The 18,343-nt window shown below is 46.9% G+C and overlaps 1 protein-coding gene across 1 annotated transcript in view; it reads left to right on the forward strand.

The window, feature by feature from the left end:
* Positions 1–1,118: 1,118 nt before the first annotated feature.
* The window catches only part of otud7a (OTU deubiquitinase 7A), a gene marked incomplete at its 3' end in the record, with an annotated part of 24,816 nt that continues 7,591 nt past the window's right edge, over positions 1,119–18,343 (forward strand). Inside the window, exons 1-8 of the mRNA XM_080539324.1 lie at positions 1,119–1,206; positions 7,178–7,360; positions 7,525–7,743; positions 9,441–9,542; positions 10,338–10,465; positions 11,086–11,198; positions 14,256–14,383; positions 14,686–14,835. Coding sequence (XP_080395450.1) covers positions 1,122–1,206; positions 7,178–7,360; positions 7,525–7,743; positions 9,441–9,542; positions 10,338–10,465; positions 11,086–11,198; positions 14,256–14,383; positions 14,686–14,835 — 1,108 coding nt within the window. The 5' untranslated portion in view covers positions 1,119–1,121. The remainder of the gene's footprint in view (positions 1,207–7,177; positions 7,361–7,524; positions 7,744–9,440; positions 9,543–10,337; positions 10,466–11,085; positions 11,199–14,255; positions 14,384–14,685; positions 14,836–18,343) is intronic.

Below are 18,343 nucleotides of genomic sequence, written 5' to 3' on the forward strand. Positions count from 1 at the left end.
GACTCATCTTCTCACACACACATACACACACACACACACACGCAGACACACACACACACACACACACACACACACACACACACACCCTCATGCACGCACACACGCACACACACACACACTCACACACTCGGCCCAAAGTGCTGATGTGTGTGTTGGCGCTGGAACACACCCCTCTTCGCCCTGATTCAACAGCGTTAGCAGGAGGCGGGAGAAGGTCAGTGTTATTATGGCCACGGTGACAGTTACCACGGTGACAGGCTGTGGTGACAGGCCAGGGCAGTGGGCCAGAGGCTGCAGGAACAGGTGTGTCCTCTGACTAGGCCTGGATGGAGGCTCCACCCTCCATATTCTCACACACACACACACACACGGAAAACACACACACACATACACACACACATACATCTGTCATCAGGCCAGCCAATGAGAGCGGTGAGGAACAGTGGGAGCCGTAAACAGTGTCTTGCAGGAGTATGCTTGGTTGTAAAATGCTGTCTAGATGATCACAACAGGCAATGTACTCTTTTGTGTGAGCTTCAAGCTGGATCGGATCACTCTGGATCGGATCACTCACTGTCCAGGGCTATCTGCATCTCATTGGAGAGAGTGAGTAGTGAGTTACTACAGTATTATACAACGGATAGATCCGGTCCATTGTCTCTATTGGTCAGTTTGCGTGCCAGCCTTGCTGATATCCATGATACACGCACGGCTAAACCCTAACCCTTAGCAAGCGATAAACAACTGTTCAGCGGATGAATACACTTACAATAAAACATGGTTCCATTAAAATACATTAATTAAAAGTTTCTTCTGTGAAATATTGATAGATAGATAGAACCGTTGTATAAAAGCGTTATGGAACTCGAAGCCGTGGTATATCGTGGATATCGGCACAGCTAGGGGGTGTAACGGCACTCCGCTTCGCGTCCGATCCACGATATACCACGGCTTCGAGTTCCATAACGCTTAAGTAACTGGTGACTGATGACAATGTGGCCGCGTTGTGTTTTGAGATGTGTGGTCTGACGTGTCCCTTCCCGCCTCCGCAGATGAGATCGTGAAGCCTGGCGACTACGAAGGCGACCGCTGCATCCTGGGCAGCGCACCCACATGATCACATGACTCTGGACATGGACGCGGTCCTGTCAGACTTTGTTCGGTCCACCGGGGCAGAACCAGGTCTGGCTAGAGACCTGCTGGAAGGTAAGAGACACACAACTGATCCCTGCGGATTGGTTTCCTTGCTCTGGTTCCATTCCACAGTAAGTGACACTGTTGCGAGTTTACCTTGTCAGGCAATGGTTAGTGCACTGTGTTATGCTTAACCATGTTGTGCTTCGTTGTGAAGGTCTAAGGGGCGGGAGGTCATTCTCCTCTGTTGGTAGGAGGAGAGGGGATGAAAGGAGGAGGGGAGGAGGGGAGAGGAGAGGGAAAGAGACGAGAGGAGAGGAGAAGTGAAGAGAGGAGATGAGGCCAGAGGAGAGGAGAGAGAGAGAGAGAGAGAGAGAGAGAGAGAGAGAGAGAGAGAGAGAGAGAGAGAGAGAGAGAGAGAGAGAGAGAGAGAGAGAGAGAGAGAGAGAGAGAGAGAGAGAGAGAGAGAGAGAGAGAGAGAGAGAGAGAAGTGAGGAGAGGGAAAGAGACGAGAGGAGAGGAGAAGTGAAGAGAGGAGATGAGGCCAGAGGAGAGGAGAGAGAGAGAGAGAGAGAGAGAGAAGTGAGGAGAGGAGAGGAGAGGAGAGGAGAGGGGAAGTGATGAGTAGTGAGGTGAGGAGGAGGAGAGGAGAAGTGAAGAGAGGAGAGAAGAGGAGCAGTGAATAGAGGAGAGAGGACAGGGCCTGCAGCAGTGGGCTGGCCTGCTGATTTAGAGGCCTGTGTGGCGGCTTTACGAGAGCGCTCCCCGGGGGCAGCTTTGTGCCCATTCAATGGAACTCATTGAGGAGCAGAGTGCTGCTGGCACTGGTTCAGCCTACAGACCCGTCGTAGAAAAGACAGGAGGTAAGCAGAAAGGGCAATACAGCAACATGGAAATCGTATTGAACTTTTTTCAATGTTTGCCATCCTGTTCCTCCCTTGGCAGGCCTGAGGTCATCAGTGCAGTAAGGTGGAGGTCCCTTGAGCACAAGGTCATTTACACAGGCTGTAGTCACACAACCCCCCCCCCCCCCCCCAGCTCAACAGATCATTACTCAGTCTGTCTGGGCTGGGGGTTTATGGCTGTAAAGGCTCTTGGCTTTCTGCTGCACAATCACACATCAAATGGGCTGCACTCTCTTGGCACTTTTCCACTAGAGACCAGGTCACCACCCAGGGTGATTCTGAGGACTTTGGGGAGAGCAGGGAGGAACAAACTCTCGTTGTCGTCAGAAATTAGTTTCTCTCTCACACCAGCATGACTTCTGGTAACTGGTAACTTTCTTTGTTGTTGTTTTTTTGGGCTGTTCTCAGAGATAGTGAAACACGAAAGTCAGAGACTTTGGGCCAAGCACCTGTGCCACAAGTGACAGTGAAAAAGCGGTGGTAAACAGATTTTTTAATGCTCTATCTATCTATCTATCTATGATTATGCCTTTTGTGAACAGGTACATATAATATTCCTTGTCATTATTTCATTTGGATAATAATCTAGGACTAGGTGAAATGATACTGGCAGTATCAGTACTTGTGTGATACCCTGTAGCCTATAGCACTGATAAATAAAAAGATGGCGGAAATACTTATTATCAAACACACATGTTCGTAGACCTTGCAAGGGAGACATATAAATAGTACTTTGACGAGTGCATTTGCATTCCTTTCCTTTCTGTCATACATTCTGTACCGTACATGACTTAGTATAGATGGGATCTGCTGCCTTATTGAGGCATATAATAACAAAGAAAGATCAAGAGCATGACAGTAAATCAGCTTATGAATGAAAAAAAAAGAAAAACTGAAAACATTTTACTATTTGCATTCTGTACCACTACAGCCAGCTGCTTCAACCTTTATAAACACGTTCTTTATTTAAAAATGTCATGCACTATTAATCTAGTATTGTGTAATGGTTGGGGAGGTCCACATGGCCACTGTACAGGTACATTTCCAGCTAACTTTACATTTGACATTTTCTGGTATTAGTGGCCAGAGGAAACATAGGTGCACACAAAAAACACAAAACACAGAAGCTTGCTATTTAAAATACTATATTATGAAACTAATAATAATAATAATAATAATAATATTGATGATAATAATAATAATAATAATAATAATAATAATAATAATAATTGTCTTTCAAACAATATCTATAGATAAAGGTGATGTAATTGAACCAAAAATAATTTATCACTTATTTAACAAAAAAAATGAACAAAGATGCCAATTCCTACTGAGGAAAAAGTTAGGACCCCCTATGCTCTAATAGCTTATATTGCCCCCTTTGGAAGAAATAACCTAAATTAGACGTTTCCTATAACTTATATAATAACCAGTCTCTGACATCAATTGGGAGAAAGTTTTTCCCACTTCTCCGTGCAGAATTATTTTAGCTCTGTTTGAGGGGTGTCTTGCATGCACAGCCCATTTCAAATCACCCCACAGAATCTCAATAGGATTAATATTGATTCTAGAGTTCTATTTCTTTCTTTTGAACCATTCCTTTGTGGATTTATTGGAATGTTTTGGGTCATTGTCATGTTGCATGGTCCATATCCGCTTCAGCTTAAATCTTTGGTCGGATGGTCTCACATTTTCCTCAAGCACCATCTGATACAATAAAGAATTCATAGTGGATTCTATGATGGTGAGCTGGCCAGGCCCAGCTGCAGCAAAGCCGCTCCAAACCATGACATTTCCACCCCCATTCTTCACAGTTGGTATGAGGTTCCTGTGCTCAAATCCTGTGTTTGGTTTGTGCCAAACATGTCTTCTGTTAGTGTGCCAACTTTAGATTCATCTGTCCAAAGCACATTGTTCCAGAAGTCCTGGTGTTTGTCTAGTTGTTGTCTGGCAAACTTTTGTCTTGCCCTAAAGGTTTTTTGACAGTAAGTGTTTTCTCCTTGAAAATCAAACACCTCTCATGAAAATCAAACTTGATTCTAATTTTAGGCATTTTAAGTAGTAATAAATGTGAGGGTGTCCTAACTTTGGTACAAATCATGTTTATTTATTTATTTTTCAGTTTAATTTCTTTAGTCATATTACCCCCATCTCTCAATGTTGTAAAATGAAGATCAAATGTCCACATGTTTAAATATGTTGAAAAAGACAAAGAGTTTCATGGAATGTCCTATCTTTTTCACATGACTGTACACAATGTCTTTCATCATGCTTTTTTGTATTCTTTGGTATTATATTGTTATTAACTTGTGGAGTGTGTGTTTAGCAGCAGCAACGGCACCTTTCTTATGGCAAGGCATCTTTTTTATGGCATAATTAATGATCTTCAAAGGATATTAGGGATATTACAGAAGTCTCAAGCTTTTCGTTGTGATATGAAATACCTCTCAGAGTGTGGTACAAGTGACAGTGTTTCAAGCTCTACCTGCTTATCCTGTCAGTTCCCTGTCTTTGCATCAGCGCTGACAGCATCTGGACTGATTGAATGATCGATTGTGTTGGAAGCAAGATGAGTCCTCCAGTGTCAGCAGCACTGATCATTACTGTGTCACTGTGCTCCCTCTCTCTCTCTCTCTCTCTCTCTCTCTCTCTCTCTCTCTCTCTCTCTCTCTCTCTCTCTCTCTCTCTCTCTCTCTCTCTCTCTTTCTCTCTCTCTCTCTCTCTCTCACTCTGACTGTGTACAGTCTCTTTCTCTCTCTCTCTCTCTCTCTCTCTCTCTCTCTCTCTCTCTCTCTCTCTCTCTCTCGCCTGCCTTTGTGTCTGCTCCGTGCCTGGCTCTCTGCCATGGTGTCTACTGAGGCTAACACAGAGAGATGGAGACAGAACATTCAGGGACAAGGAGAGAGGCCTTGATGTTCCATTTCACACAGGCAGGCATCTAGAATGCTGCGCAGTTCTAGCATTAGCCACCAACTCCAGGGCTGGCTGCTCTGTGCCCCTATGTGAGTGAGGTATAAGGAGGTACAATCACACATGTGATGCTGCCCTCTAGAGGTTTTGTTGAAGCACTGAATCTGAATCTTCACTGGTGAATACAATGTTGATGAGTTTCTATAGGGAACCAGGGGCTTGTTAGAGCAGGTACAGGCCTACTCAGGTTAGGAACTCAAATTGTCTTTGTGACCTTGATATGGTGCAATGACACCATGGTTTCATTTGAAGTAGGCTAAAAGTTATGAAGTATTCTAGGTAATAATAGAATATAGTTCCATTTTGTACATTATGGATCCATCTCATTTTCTGGGAGCAGACTTAGCCTTAACATGCCCCATTGACTTTTCATTGTCTTTCTCTAGTTGCCATGGTAATTGCCTGAAGATCAGACCCAACCAAAAAGATGATTTGATTAATTTGAGTTATGCTTAGAACCTTTGTTTTTCATCATGCGCCTACTTCTACTTTGTGAATTAAGTCAAATCAATTCACGAGATTAAACAATTCAATCAGTGTTCAGATTAGTGCTTGTGTATGACTAACCAAGCTCAACTTAAATGATCCTTGTGGGATGAGAATGGTACTTCACTGGAAACATTGCATTAAGACATTAGAGAGGTGTTCTGAATTCAGCTGAGGTATTTGAAATGAAATATTTAAATGTATATAGATAGCTACCGAATTCCTGTCGCAGTGTTGCTTCTAAAGACCATAATGATTTAAAATGGAGGAATGAGCCGGAAACAGACACGACTGTCATAGTGCTACATGTGCATGTACATCTGCTGCATTGATTAAGGCCTAATGCTTAGGGAGCTGTAAAGACCATGCATTAGGTACTGAGTGGCCATGCTATTGAACCCTAAATTGTTTTTCAGATTTGAGCAGCTGCTAAAGGATACTGAGATCCATAAAGAGGGAGCAGATTTGTATTGATGGATGTGAGTGTGGATGATTTGTGCTGTTCAGACTGTGGAGACAGTTGTCTGCAGGGCTGAGGGAGGGAGGGACAGCTTATCTCCTAAGGGCTGAGGAAGGAAGTCAGTTAAGTGTGTAAACACACACTAATGCACACACGCACGCACGCACGCACGACACACACACATACACACACACACATATATATGATGAGATCGATACCTTTGGAGAGGCAACATTGCTGTTATGGCTCGGCTTTGAGTTCCATAACACTTTTATACAACGGTTACCACATTTATCTATCAATATTTCACAGAAGAAACTTTTAATTCATGTATTTTAATGGAACTAAGTTTTATTGTAAGTGTATTCATCCGCTGAACAGTTGTTTATCGGTTGCTAAGTAACGGTAATAATGTAACTTCAATAATGGTAATATATACAAACACGGAGTAATATGAAAAGATGTGTCAACATTCCATTTAGCCGTGCGTATATCATGGATATCGGCACGGCTGGAACGCAAACTGACCAATAGAGACAATGGACTGGATCTATCCGTTGTATAAAGTCCTCTTAGCCTAGGACTTTGGTGCAGTGTGATTGTCTGGTGTTTGGAGACTTTTGGGATGGTCTGAGGCACTGAGAACGCTTTCTGTGAGATAATTCTAGTGTGGTTAGACAGCTCTCTGAAGTGAGTCCCTCTCTAGGAGGGATTTCAGATATCTGTCAGGAGAATAAGATGACAGCCAGAGGAGAGAGAGCTGTGTGTGTGTGTGTGTGTGTGTGTGTGTGTGTGTGTGTGTGTGTGTGTGTGTGTGTGTGTGTGTGTGTGTGTGTGTGGGTGTGGGTGGGTGTGGGTGTCGGGGAGGGGGGGCGTACATGTGGCTGTGTATGTGTGTGCGCCTAAGTGTGTGCAGCGAGAACTCTAGATGTGGCTGTCATACCCTATTATAGGAGCTGTCTCTTACTTAGTGTCCTCACTATCTCCCTCTCCTTGTCCCCACTGTACCTCCCCCAGTTGTCCTCTAGATGTACCATGATGTGCTTTCAGATTACTCCGAATTCTATGGGTGCAGGTCTGGGTAATGTTGCTTATGGCACACGTTATGTTGTTAAACCAATAATGATCCTGAATAATGACCCTCCTGACTGACTGACTGAATGTGTGTGTGTGTGTGTGTGTGTGTGTGTGTGTGTATGTGTGTGTTTTCTGTGTACTTTAGGTAAAAACTGGGACCTGAGTGCTGCTCTGAATGACTACGAGCAGCTCAGGCAGGTCCACACCGCCAACCTGCCGCAGGTCTTCAACGAGAGCCGCTTTTTCAAGCAGCCGGAGCGGGACACGCCCACGCACATCAGCAAGATGGACAGGCCGTGCGTGCAGAAGCAGGAGGACAACACCCAGGGTAGGCAGCTCTCCCCCCCCCCCACCCCCATCCCCTGCCTTGCCATCCTCACCTCAGAGGACCCTCCGTTCACTTCACTCTAACCTCTCACCGCCCGTAGATTCGATTCCGGGGGAATGTGAATGGATGAGGTCATGTCCTGTGTCCTCTGCCTCTCTCCTCAGAGAAGCGTCTGTCTCGTGGGATCTCCCACGCCAGCTCTGCCATCATGTCTCTGGCACGGCTGCACGTGGCCAGCGAGTGCACCAGCGAGCAGTTCCCCCTGGAGATGCCCATCTACACATTCCAGCTGCCAGACCTCAGCGTCTACAGCGAGGACTTCCGGTGCTTTATCGAGAGGGACCTCATCGAGCAGTCCACCATGATGGCTCTGGAGCAGGCTGGTGAGTAGCAGTAGCACTCCTCTGCGCTGATCTGAGATCAGGGGGTACTCTAGTGCTACAGTGCATTGACCTGATACCCAGCTGGATTCAGTGAACAATTAGGAAGGCAGAGGACTGGAGACCTTATTTCTGTAGAGTTGTTTTCATGATGACCAATATGACCGTGCAATATGTGACGGCAGCTGGTGAAACCGGGAACAACTCGGCAACCGATCGAATATTTTCTTTCCGAACAAATTCCGACGTCGTTGAGAATCAATGACACACTCGCTAGTCAAGCCAAAATATTGCAATGCAATGGAGTTGCTGAGTAATCCCCACTACTATAACACTACTTGACATTGTTAGCAGGCTCACGAAACAAGCTATGTTAGTTGACTAGCGAGTGTGTCGTTGATTTTCCACAACGTTCGGTTTTCTTCCTTTGAAGATCAGCCATGGGTTATGTTATGTAGTAAGTCCTATGTCAACAGTCCATGTCTGTTATGTACTACAGTAACTGATGCTGGGAACCCCAGTGGAGGTTGGGCGGAGGTAGAAATCAAAGGATGGGCACATTGTAATTCATGGAGTGAATGAACCTAATTCCATTCCATGCATTACAATGAGCCCGTCTTCCGATTTCTACCTCCACCAGCCTCCCACTGGAACTAACATACGGGACGTCATGAAATATGGAGGTAGAGAACACTCTCAATTGAAATGCGAGCTAAGTGCATTAGCATGAATGATTCAATGTTCCAATTCACTCAGCTTGCTTAGGGTGAGGAAAAGATGAAGTCAAATCTCTTCGGGGTTACTAAGCTATCGTAACATTAGAACACCAACGAATAGCAACAAAATTCATTTGAGTATACCCCCCCCCATCCTCTAGCCTTCATCGTCACATACGGCCACACACAGCCTGTTCTGTGTTTACTTTCTCGGAATAAATAAATGATGCCCCCAGGCCCGTACCAGGAAAAGCTGTCCACAGAAGTCAGGCCTGTGAGGGCGACCGCTCGCCTGCTCTCGCCTAGGGAATGTGGGCTGTGGGAGGGCATGGCCCTAGGCAGGCGTGGAGGGGGGGAGGGGAAGGAGGTGGTGGAGGGGTCAGACTCACAGCTCTCTCAGAGCCGCATGGGGGAGGTGGGTAAGGGGGGGGGGGGGGTCGTGACCTCAGAGTTTCTGTAGGACGACAGGCGCCATGCTGAAGCTGGTGGGAGAGAGTTCCAGTGTTGCGCAACCCCTTCTAGCCCACAGCATTTCAATCAGATCTCAGATCTGGAGAGAGGCTGGAGAGAGGCTGGGGTCTGCTCTGTAGGCGGCTGGATAATTGTTCTCTCTGGGTTTGAACTGTTAGTACACACACTGTTAACAAAGGTGAAATAGTTTTTTCTCTTATTATTAACATTTGAATATGAAATCATTACAAAAAATTATGTGTGCGCATTAAGTGTCTGTAACGAGGAACTCTACAGTAGATATGGCTGTCATACCCTATTAGAGGAACTTCCTCTCGTTCTCCCCTCTGTTCCTCCTCAACCTCAAACAAACCGATGCTGAGGCTGCCAGTGTTTGTAATCTCACAGGTCAACTTAATCTCACAGGCCTTTGCGGTCTCCACAGTCAAAACCCTACCTTTTTGGTCACAGACGACGTTGCTTCATGGACATTGAACTTCAGGTATGGGTTGTTTTCTCCGCCCGTGTCTGCAGGTCGTCTAAACTGGTGGTCCACCATGTGCACCAGCTGTAAGAAGCTGCTCCCCCTGGCCACGACGGGTGACGGAAACTGCCTGCTGCATGCTGCTTCTCTAGGTGAGCTCAGCCTCACATCATTCCCTGCTACTCTTGAGGATGGACATTGTCCACAGGACTGTATAATCCACTGCAAGCCATTCTCACTCTGAGATAGTTCTGCATTAGAATTCCAGTAGGGATCAGACTGCTTTTTTAGTTGTTGTTGTTGTTGTTGTTGTTGTTGTTGTTGTTTTGCTTCATATGGAGCAACACACTCTGTGTGTGTTTGAATAAATGTCCACAGCTGTGTTGAACAATGTCAGTGCTGTGTCCCAGCTGCTAAATCTGGAGGAGGGGGAGAGTGAGAGGAGGAGGAGGAGGAGGAGAGAGAGGGGGGGGGGGAGAGATAGAGGCAAGGAGAAGGGGGAGAGAGAAGGAGAGAGAGAGACTTGAGAATGCTAACCTGAGGAGGAGCAGGAGGACAGCTGTAGGCCTGACAGCCCAGCTCAGATCTCAGGGCTCTGCTGAGGGAGACGGTTGGTCCCCCTGTGTGGGAAGTGTTGGAGCAGTAGAGGAGAGGAGGCTGCTGCTAAGTAAATCCTCCAGATTTAACGTCATCTACATTGGATGGTGGATTAAGCCCTGTTGAGGGGGTGATGAAAAGCTTAGGAGGATCGTTCAACATATTTCATGTAGTCGGAATAGTAAGGAAGTTACTGAAGCATCATTTGAAAATCGGAATGACACCCGTGAGTGTGTGTGCATGCGCGCGTCGCGCGTCTCTGCAACTCGTGTGTGTTCCTTACTCTGTTGCTCATTAAAGTGTGTGTGTGTGTGTGTGTGTGTGTGTGTGTCTGCTTGTGTGCTTGTTAGGGATGTGGGGCTTCCATGACAGAGACCTGGTGCTGAGGAAGTCTCTGTACGCCATGATGAAGAGTGGGGCGGAGAGGGATGCTCTGAAGAGGAGGTGGAGATGGCAGCAGACACAGCAGAACAAAGAGGTCAGGGGCCCCATCTCATCCACGCACTCTCTCACACACACACACACACACACACACACACACACACACACACACACACACACACACACACACTCCAATAGGAGCTGTCTGGGAGGGAGGGGGTGATAGTGGCGCCCTTGTTACTCACTCATACCCCCTCGTAATACTTTCTCTCTAAGACGCAACGAGAAGGAGCGTGGATGAAAGGGAAAAAAACGCTCTGTTTCGTCTGACGTGAGCCGTTTTTAATACCGTCAAATCCTCCACTTCCAATCCACAGATGAAAGTGTTTTGCCGATATCAGAGTAGATCCTCCTGTTCCACATGGGTTGAGCTACTGTAGTATAGCAGCAGAGTCGATGGAAGGAAAGTGTGCCTACAGTACATGTGTGTGGGTGCACAACTCAGAAGATGGAGAAGTGGAATATTTACATGTGTGTGTGGGTTTCTCTAAGCAGGCGTGTGTGTGTGTGTGTGTGTGTGTGTGTGTGGGGGGGTGGGTGAACATTCCCTGTGGATTCTGCTCATCATCAGATCTCCCTGTTTGTGTGTGTGTGTGTGTGTGTGTGTGTGTGTGTGTGTGTGCGTGTGCGTGTGCGTGTGCGTGCGTGTGTGTGCAGTCGGGGCTGGTGTACACTGAGGAGGAGTGGGAGAGAGAGTGGAGCGAGCTGCTGAAGCTGGCCTCCAGCGAGCCACGCACACACTTCAGCAAGAACGCCAACACCAGCGGAGGGTAAGCATCTCAGCCCGCCACACACATACCCCCCACGCCTTATGGGTGTCAACCAAGATGAGGCTGGTGGAGGTAGACATCGGAGGAGGGACTCATTGTAATGCATGGAATGGAATGAGGAATGATATCAAACGCGTGGGTTTGATACTGTTGTGGATTTAATTGATTCTTAATAGATTGAGTAAACCTTATAAAGCACAAAGAGCTTAAATACATTTTCTCCAAAGAGGCCTTTTATTAAGCAAAGTCACATGAGCGCAGAGAGAAAGTAGCAGACAAAAGGCCCCCAACGTTGGGCGGGACTCATATTTATAGAACTGACCTTGGTCACGGGGTCACTATTCTTGGGAACCAATCATATTATACAAATCTGTGATTGCACAAGTTATGGGCACTGTCCACAGTCAGAATTATTCACTGCGCCACAGTTCTTGGCACATCCCTTACAGGAAGGAAATGGGCCTTCCTTGAGTGCTATATTCACCAGAGAGACTTAAATTCTCAGTATAAAATGATATAAAACTACAACAATTAGAATTCCTCATTCCATTCCATACAGTACAATGAGCATCGTCCTCTGATTTCTGCCTCCACCAGCTTCGTCGGTACAGTAGCTACCCCTATCATCAAATAAAAAAAAGTTTCATTTGTATAGCGCATTTCTCACAAGATGTGACTCAATGCGCTTCACATGAAGACAGAGCCGCCCGCAAGCAGGCAAAGGTAAAAAACCTGTACACTGTGCAGCCAGGAAAATTCCCTTGCGACCCTCTACTTATAGAGCGACTACTATCAGTTTGCCTACCAGCACACAGCAGCGGCCCCCAAACCCCACCGAGAGGGGTCCAGTCTGCCAGAGGGTGTGACTGTGGTCAACGGCCTTAGCCCGCCTGACTGTCAGCAGCAGTACTGTCATCACCGGCAGCATCACACAGTCTAGGAGACGGCCTGCTTTAGCACACTCATTATAAAGCCACTGCACATTAACAGCATGGACGGGTTGCAGTTAAAACTCTGATCTTTTCTGGGGGAGAGATTCATTAAAGACCGTTTTTGCGGACACCTTGCCAGGCTATGGTTGTGTCCGCTTCTTTTTGCCTGGCTCACTTCTATAGCTTATAGGAACAGATGGGAAACACCGCCACCCACTGGCTACCTTGGGTATTGGCTGTGCTTCGTCCCCAAGTGCTTGAGGGTTGATCTCAGGTCACAGGGGGATGGTGTTGAAAAGTGACACTTTTTTGGTGGGGGGTTTTCTCCCACGTACTTCAGAGAGAAGTACTGTGCGGTGTTCACAGTTTCCTTTCCCACTGACACACACACACATACGCGCGCATGTACGTACGTATACACACATACACACACACACACACACACACACACACACATGTTTCTGCGAGAAAAACTCTGTTTGTGGCTAAGCCACATGTTCAGAAGTCAACAGGTTCAGTAGTTGTCTGAATTAGATTGTGAAACTAACCGCTGCCTGTTTCTGTTTTAGTTGCAAACATTTATGGGAAGATGTGCTGCCTTCTGTGAGAAACTATCACACCCACATCATTTTTATCATTAGGCTAATCTCTAGGTCTAGTATTGTATGTGAAAACATTGGTGGGAAGCGAGAAAAAGGTAACTTTGTACAACAGTTACTAGGAGGTACCTTTGAGCCTAAAGAAAGTGGGAAATTATAACGGTCTATGATCTTTCAAGACACTTTCCACAGCCTTAATGGAACTTTAATGGAGTCATTGAAATGTCATTGCACAACTTATTCCAGGCATGTTCTTTTAAGAACTCTCAGCCACATTCTGATAACCAATGTTCTGGATCTATAAATTCCAACTGCAATATGATTCAGTTCAAGTTGAACACTTTGAATTGAACTTTACCACATGAAATGACAATTTAGACAAAGCGTGTGTGTGGGTTATCTTAAACTAAAAAAAGCGTTATCTTAAACTTCTGCAGAGTTTAGCATTACTTTATGAAGGAAATGATGGCTCTTGATGTAGTCGGTGCAATTCCATCCTATTAAAAAAGCATATTTGACTCATTGAGCCTAATCTCTCACCGAGGCTGTGTTGCAGTAATCAGTTTAGAGAAGCTGAGCTGTGGCCCTAGCGTGTTCTCATCAGCCCAGAAATAGGATGAGAGTGGGATTCACATATTAGTAGCCTCTTAATTAGAGTGAATTTGGCACCGTGGCTGTTTGTGTGTGTTTGTGTGTGTGTGTGTGTGTGTGTGTTTGTTTGTGTGAGAACTTAATTCTTGCACATCCTGCGGTGGTGGTTAGCCCTGGGGCCCTGTCTCCTTCTCACGCAGACACACCCTCGCACACCCTCGCACACATGCTCACATGTACACAGACACACACACACACACACACACACACACACACACACACACACACACAGACACACACCAAAACAAAAAACACTCTCTCTCTCTCTCTCTCTCTCTCTCTCTCTCTCTCTCTCTCACACACACACACACACACACACACACACACACGCACACACACACCCACACACACACACACACACACACACACACACACACACACACACACACACACATACACACACACAAACACACACACACAAATTCCACAGATACGACAGTATGCAGCAGTGACTAAATACATCTGCAATGTGTAATGGTACTTCAGTAGAGGCGGCTTGGCGCTAAACCAAGATCCAACACCATGAAAGACATTCCACATTCCTCAGCCCTGTGTTGGACAGATGTGTTGGTTGTAGATGGTGTGAGATTATGACCATAATATTTCCCACTGTGGATAGACAGTTCAGATCATTGAATGGAAATCCAGTAAACAGAATTAGACTGATAATTCAATATGAGACCAAACCTCGTTTGATAGACATTTCTTCTAGAATGAATCTTGAATATGTCATATTGAATAGGATGAGATTAGAGAAATGAAAATGAGAAATTGGGACCATGTCATCCTAACCTGGTGAACCAGTCTCTCTGTGATGCACTGTTCTGGTGCTCTATGTAGGTCAGTGACAGTGTTGTCTGTGTTCTGTTCTGCAGAGTGGATAACTCAGAGGACCCTGTGTACGAGAGTCTGGAGGAGTTCCATGTGTTTGTGCTGGCTCACGTGCTGCGCAGGCCCATCGTGGTGGTGGCAGACACCATGCTCAGAGACTCAGGAGGAGAAGGTACCGTAGGACTCTCCTCTCCATGTCCCTGGATCACATGGCGTTTGGGGGGTCTAGCTTGGGGGATCTAGCTTTGGGGGGTCTAGCTTGGGGGGTCTAGCATTGGGGGTCTAGCTTTGGGGGTCTAGCTTTGGGGATTTAGCATTGGGGGTCTAGCTTTGGGGGGCTAGCTTTGGGGGGCTAGCTTTGGGGGTTTGACATTGGGGGTCCAGCTTCAGGGGGTCTAGCTTTGGGGGTCTAGCATTGGGGGTCTAGGTATTCCTGATGATAGAATTCTAACCTTTCCTCCCCCTTAATTCCAGCATTTGCGCCCATTCCCTTTGGAGGGTTGTATCTTCCCCTTGAGGTGCCGCCCAATCGCTGCCACTGCTCTCCCCTGGTGCTGGCCTACGACCAGGCCCACTTCTCTGCTCTGGTGTCCATGGAGCAGAGGGACCAGCAGCGGGAGCAAGGTAACCACTGGGCTGTGATGACATCACTCAGGACTGACCATGGTTCTATCTATCTATGGCTCTGGGACTGACTGCACAGCTATAGGCTATAAGAACTGACCAATGACAGCACAGAGCGTGACAACACAAATTTGGCCTTATTGGGGAGTATGCATAGAATTCTATGGGAGTGACCTTACTGAGAAAAGTATTTGTCACCATTTAATTTGAGCGAATCACACGACCGCATGGCGTGTCTCCAAATGGAGGCGTGAACAGAGGAGCACAAGACACAGTGGGAGGATTAGAGGGAAGGTGTTTCTTGGAGATGATTGGTTGGTCGATTAATCCAATGGGTGTGTCGTGCGTTTTTGACAATCCTTCTATTGGTTTATCGAAGGTCAAATTTGATGCGTTGGTCCACCAGACTTTTCACACATTTGGGCGGTGTCCGCGAACAAGACTAAATAACCACAGTCTGTACTCTCTGATTAAAGACCAAGGAGAGGACTCAGCAGACAGACACAGACCATCATTCCTAAACAATGCTTCAGAAGTGGAGTGTGATACAGAGGCAGGCTGGTGGAGGTAGAAATCGGAGGATGGAAATGAATGAAAATGAAATGAGGAATTTCTACCTCCACCAGCCTCCTGATGGGCAGTTTTGCCCTTTGCTTTTAACTTAGAGGGTAGACTATGTGACAGAGAAGGAGATGGGTCTGCCTGTCATTCTAGATAAATAATGGATGGACCAAAGTCTAATTACCTGTGATCCATTATTAAAGAAGCAGGCCCTCAGACGCCACAAACCATCAGAGTGGCCCGGAGCACAAGATGGAGGTTGGACCTTTCCCTTGGATCTCAGCAACTCAACACTGATCAAATACTCTTAACACTAGAACAGCCGTGCCTTTTTTACCTACTAAAAGAGCCGCCTCTTTACAATGCTCAAGCTGCTATTTACACACAACGACCACTAGTTGGCTGCTTGTAAATTCGCCTGCTTCCTACACAGAAAAACTTCAAAATAGCTTTATATTAGCTTATCCTGATGTGATTTAGAAAATGTAAGGATACTGGGTGGTAGAACGCACATATCTAGGAAAAGTCATGAAAGGAGGGTCCTGAAATTTTATTCAGTGCCAAAATATTTTTTTTAAATGTCTGTTCTAGTGTTAAGAGGAAGTGTCCTTGGAACTGATCAAACATTTGTACATTTTTGATTATAGAGACGTTGAGTTTCAAAAAGATACATACTGTGTGTGTGTGTGTGTGTGTGTGTGTGTATGTGTGTGTGTGTGTGTGTGTGTGTTACGTACCGTACAGTATAACTAACGTTAGTTAATGTTTTTGTACTGTATTTCTGTTGTCTTTCAGAAAATGCAGGGCAATGCCCTGAAAAGAGGCATTGTCGAATGTCGAGTTATGACAGAAGCTGGTAGAAAAAATAAGTGAGCTTTCATTTGGTAAACGATCATTACGGAAATGTAATTTTCACCCATGGAGTATCATTGTTATTATCCTATTCGAGATGCATTGCTCATACCCGAGGTCACAGCGATCCACACAAGCGGTTCTTTGAGTGACAAATAGACTGGATCTCCTTGACAACCCTCCCCTGGTCGTCACAGCACTCCTCTGTATCTGCCTCTGTGGGTGGAACAGACTTGTCATTTGTGTGGGCAGCTGGCCAACTCCCTCTCTCTCTGTGAAGTTCCTATTCTGGGCCTGCAGACACAAACCCAGTCATTAGAGCTATAGGGGAGACTAGTGCAGTCAAGACACACTAGACTTGCTGATGGACGTGATTGCTAACCTGCCATTCGCTCCCTGGAGTCATGTTGTCTATAAAGCCGCAAACGCAGGCCCCCGTAATTGTTTAGAGATCCCGTTTTTATGTGGGTTCTTTTACTGGGGCGCAGCAGTACTGAAGGAACACTTTTTTTCCAACAGGGGGTGCTCATTCCTCACAGGAAGCCTCATACATAAACACTGATGTCACAGAGTGTTCTGTTGTTGAGGCCACTGAGGTACAGGATGTTCTGTAGGAGTAACATCAGACTACATTACCTCTTCTGCTGCTCTCAGGCATATTAATGAGGCCTCACCAACCCCTGCTCTTGCCTATAGGGTGAATATCACACACACACACACACACACACACACACACACACACACACACACACACACAACAATGATGTCATTGTTGTTACATCTGCAATGTATAGGAATACAAGGATGTGGTGTGGTGTGTTGTCTATTGTCTATACTCTACTATGTTACCATGTCAAAGAAAGAGGGAAATGCTTGTAATACATAACACATTATTGAACTTCCCTATCTTCATACGGCGTGAAAAAGTGTTGACACATTTCCTTGATGAGATTTACTTGGCAGACTTAGTCATCTGGAGCGAGCTTGGTCAACACAAGACCCAACAGGGATAGCCTCTGCCTCTGTCTCTGTCTCTGTCTCTGCCTCTGCCTCTGTCTCTGTCTCTGCCTCTGCCTCTGCCTCTGCCTCTGTCTCTGCCTCTGTCTCTGTCTCTGTCTCTGTCTCTGCCTCTGCCTCTGCCTCTGCCTCTGTCTCTGTCTCTGCCTCTGCCCCTGCCTCTGTCTCTGTCTCTGCCTCTGCCTCTGTCTCTGCCTCTGCCTCTGTCTCTGTCCCTGCCTCTGCCTCTGTCTCTGTCTCTGCCTCTGCCTCTGTCTCTGCCTCTGCCTCTGTCTCTGCCTCTGTCTCTGTCTCTGTCTCTGCCTCTGCCTCTGTCTCTGCCTCTGCCTCTGCCTCTGCCTCTACCTCTGTCTCTGCCTCTGCCTCTGTCTCTGCCTCTGCCTCTGCCTCTGTCTCTGTCTCTGCCTCTGCCCCTGCCTCTGTCTCTGCCTCTGTCTCTGCCTCTGCCTCTGCCTCTGTGTCTGTCTCTGCCTCTGCCTCTGTCTCTGCCTCTGTCTCTGCCTCTGCCTCTGTCTCTGCCTCTGCCTCTGTCTCTGCCTCTGTCTCTGCCTCTGTCTCTGCCTCTGTCTCTGCCTCTGTCTCTGCCTCTGTCTCTGCCTCTGTCTCTGTCTCTGTCTCTGCCTCTGCCTCTGTCTCTGTCTCTGTCTCTGTCTCTGCCTCTGTCTCTGCCTCTGCCTCTGTCTCTGCCTCTGTCTCTGCCTCTGTCTCTGCCTCTGTCTCTGCCTCTGCCTCTGCCTCTGCCTCTGCCCCTGCCTCTGCCTCTGCCTCTGCCCCCTCCCTTCCTTTGCACCTGTACCCGTCAGACAGCCTCACCACTGCTCTCTGAACAGGTGCCAGACAAACAGACAGACAGACAGACAGACAGGCCCCCTCTGCCACTGCCAATTAGGGCAGAGCTGTCCCAGTCAGCTGAGGCCGACCACATCACCACATATGGGCAGAGTCCAGGGTCACAACAAACCAAACCCTCACCCCCCTCCTGTCCCGAAGAGGAGACTGGCCTCTTTCACCGTCCCTCTGCTCTGCTGTGTAAGCGTCTCAGGCCCGGGGTCTCTCTCAGTCCCCCCTCCCCCGCTAC

This window comes from Nansenia antarctica (assembly GCF_963989245.1).
Source record: "Nansenia antarctica genome assembly, chromosome: 9".
In the NCBI taxonomy this organism is placed as follows: domain Eukaryota; kingdom Metazoa; phylum Chordata; class Actinopteri; order Argentiniformes; family Microstomatidae; genus Nansenia; species Nansenia antarctica.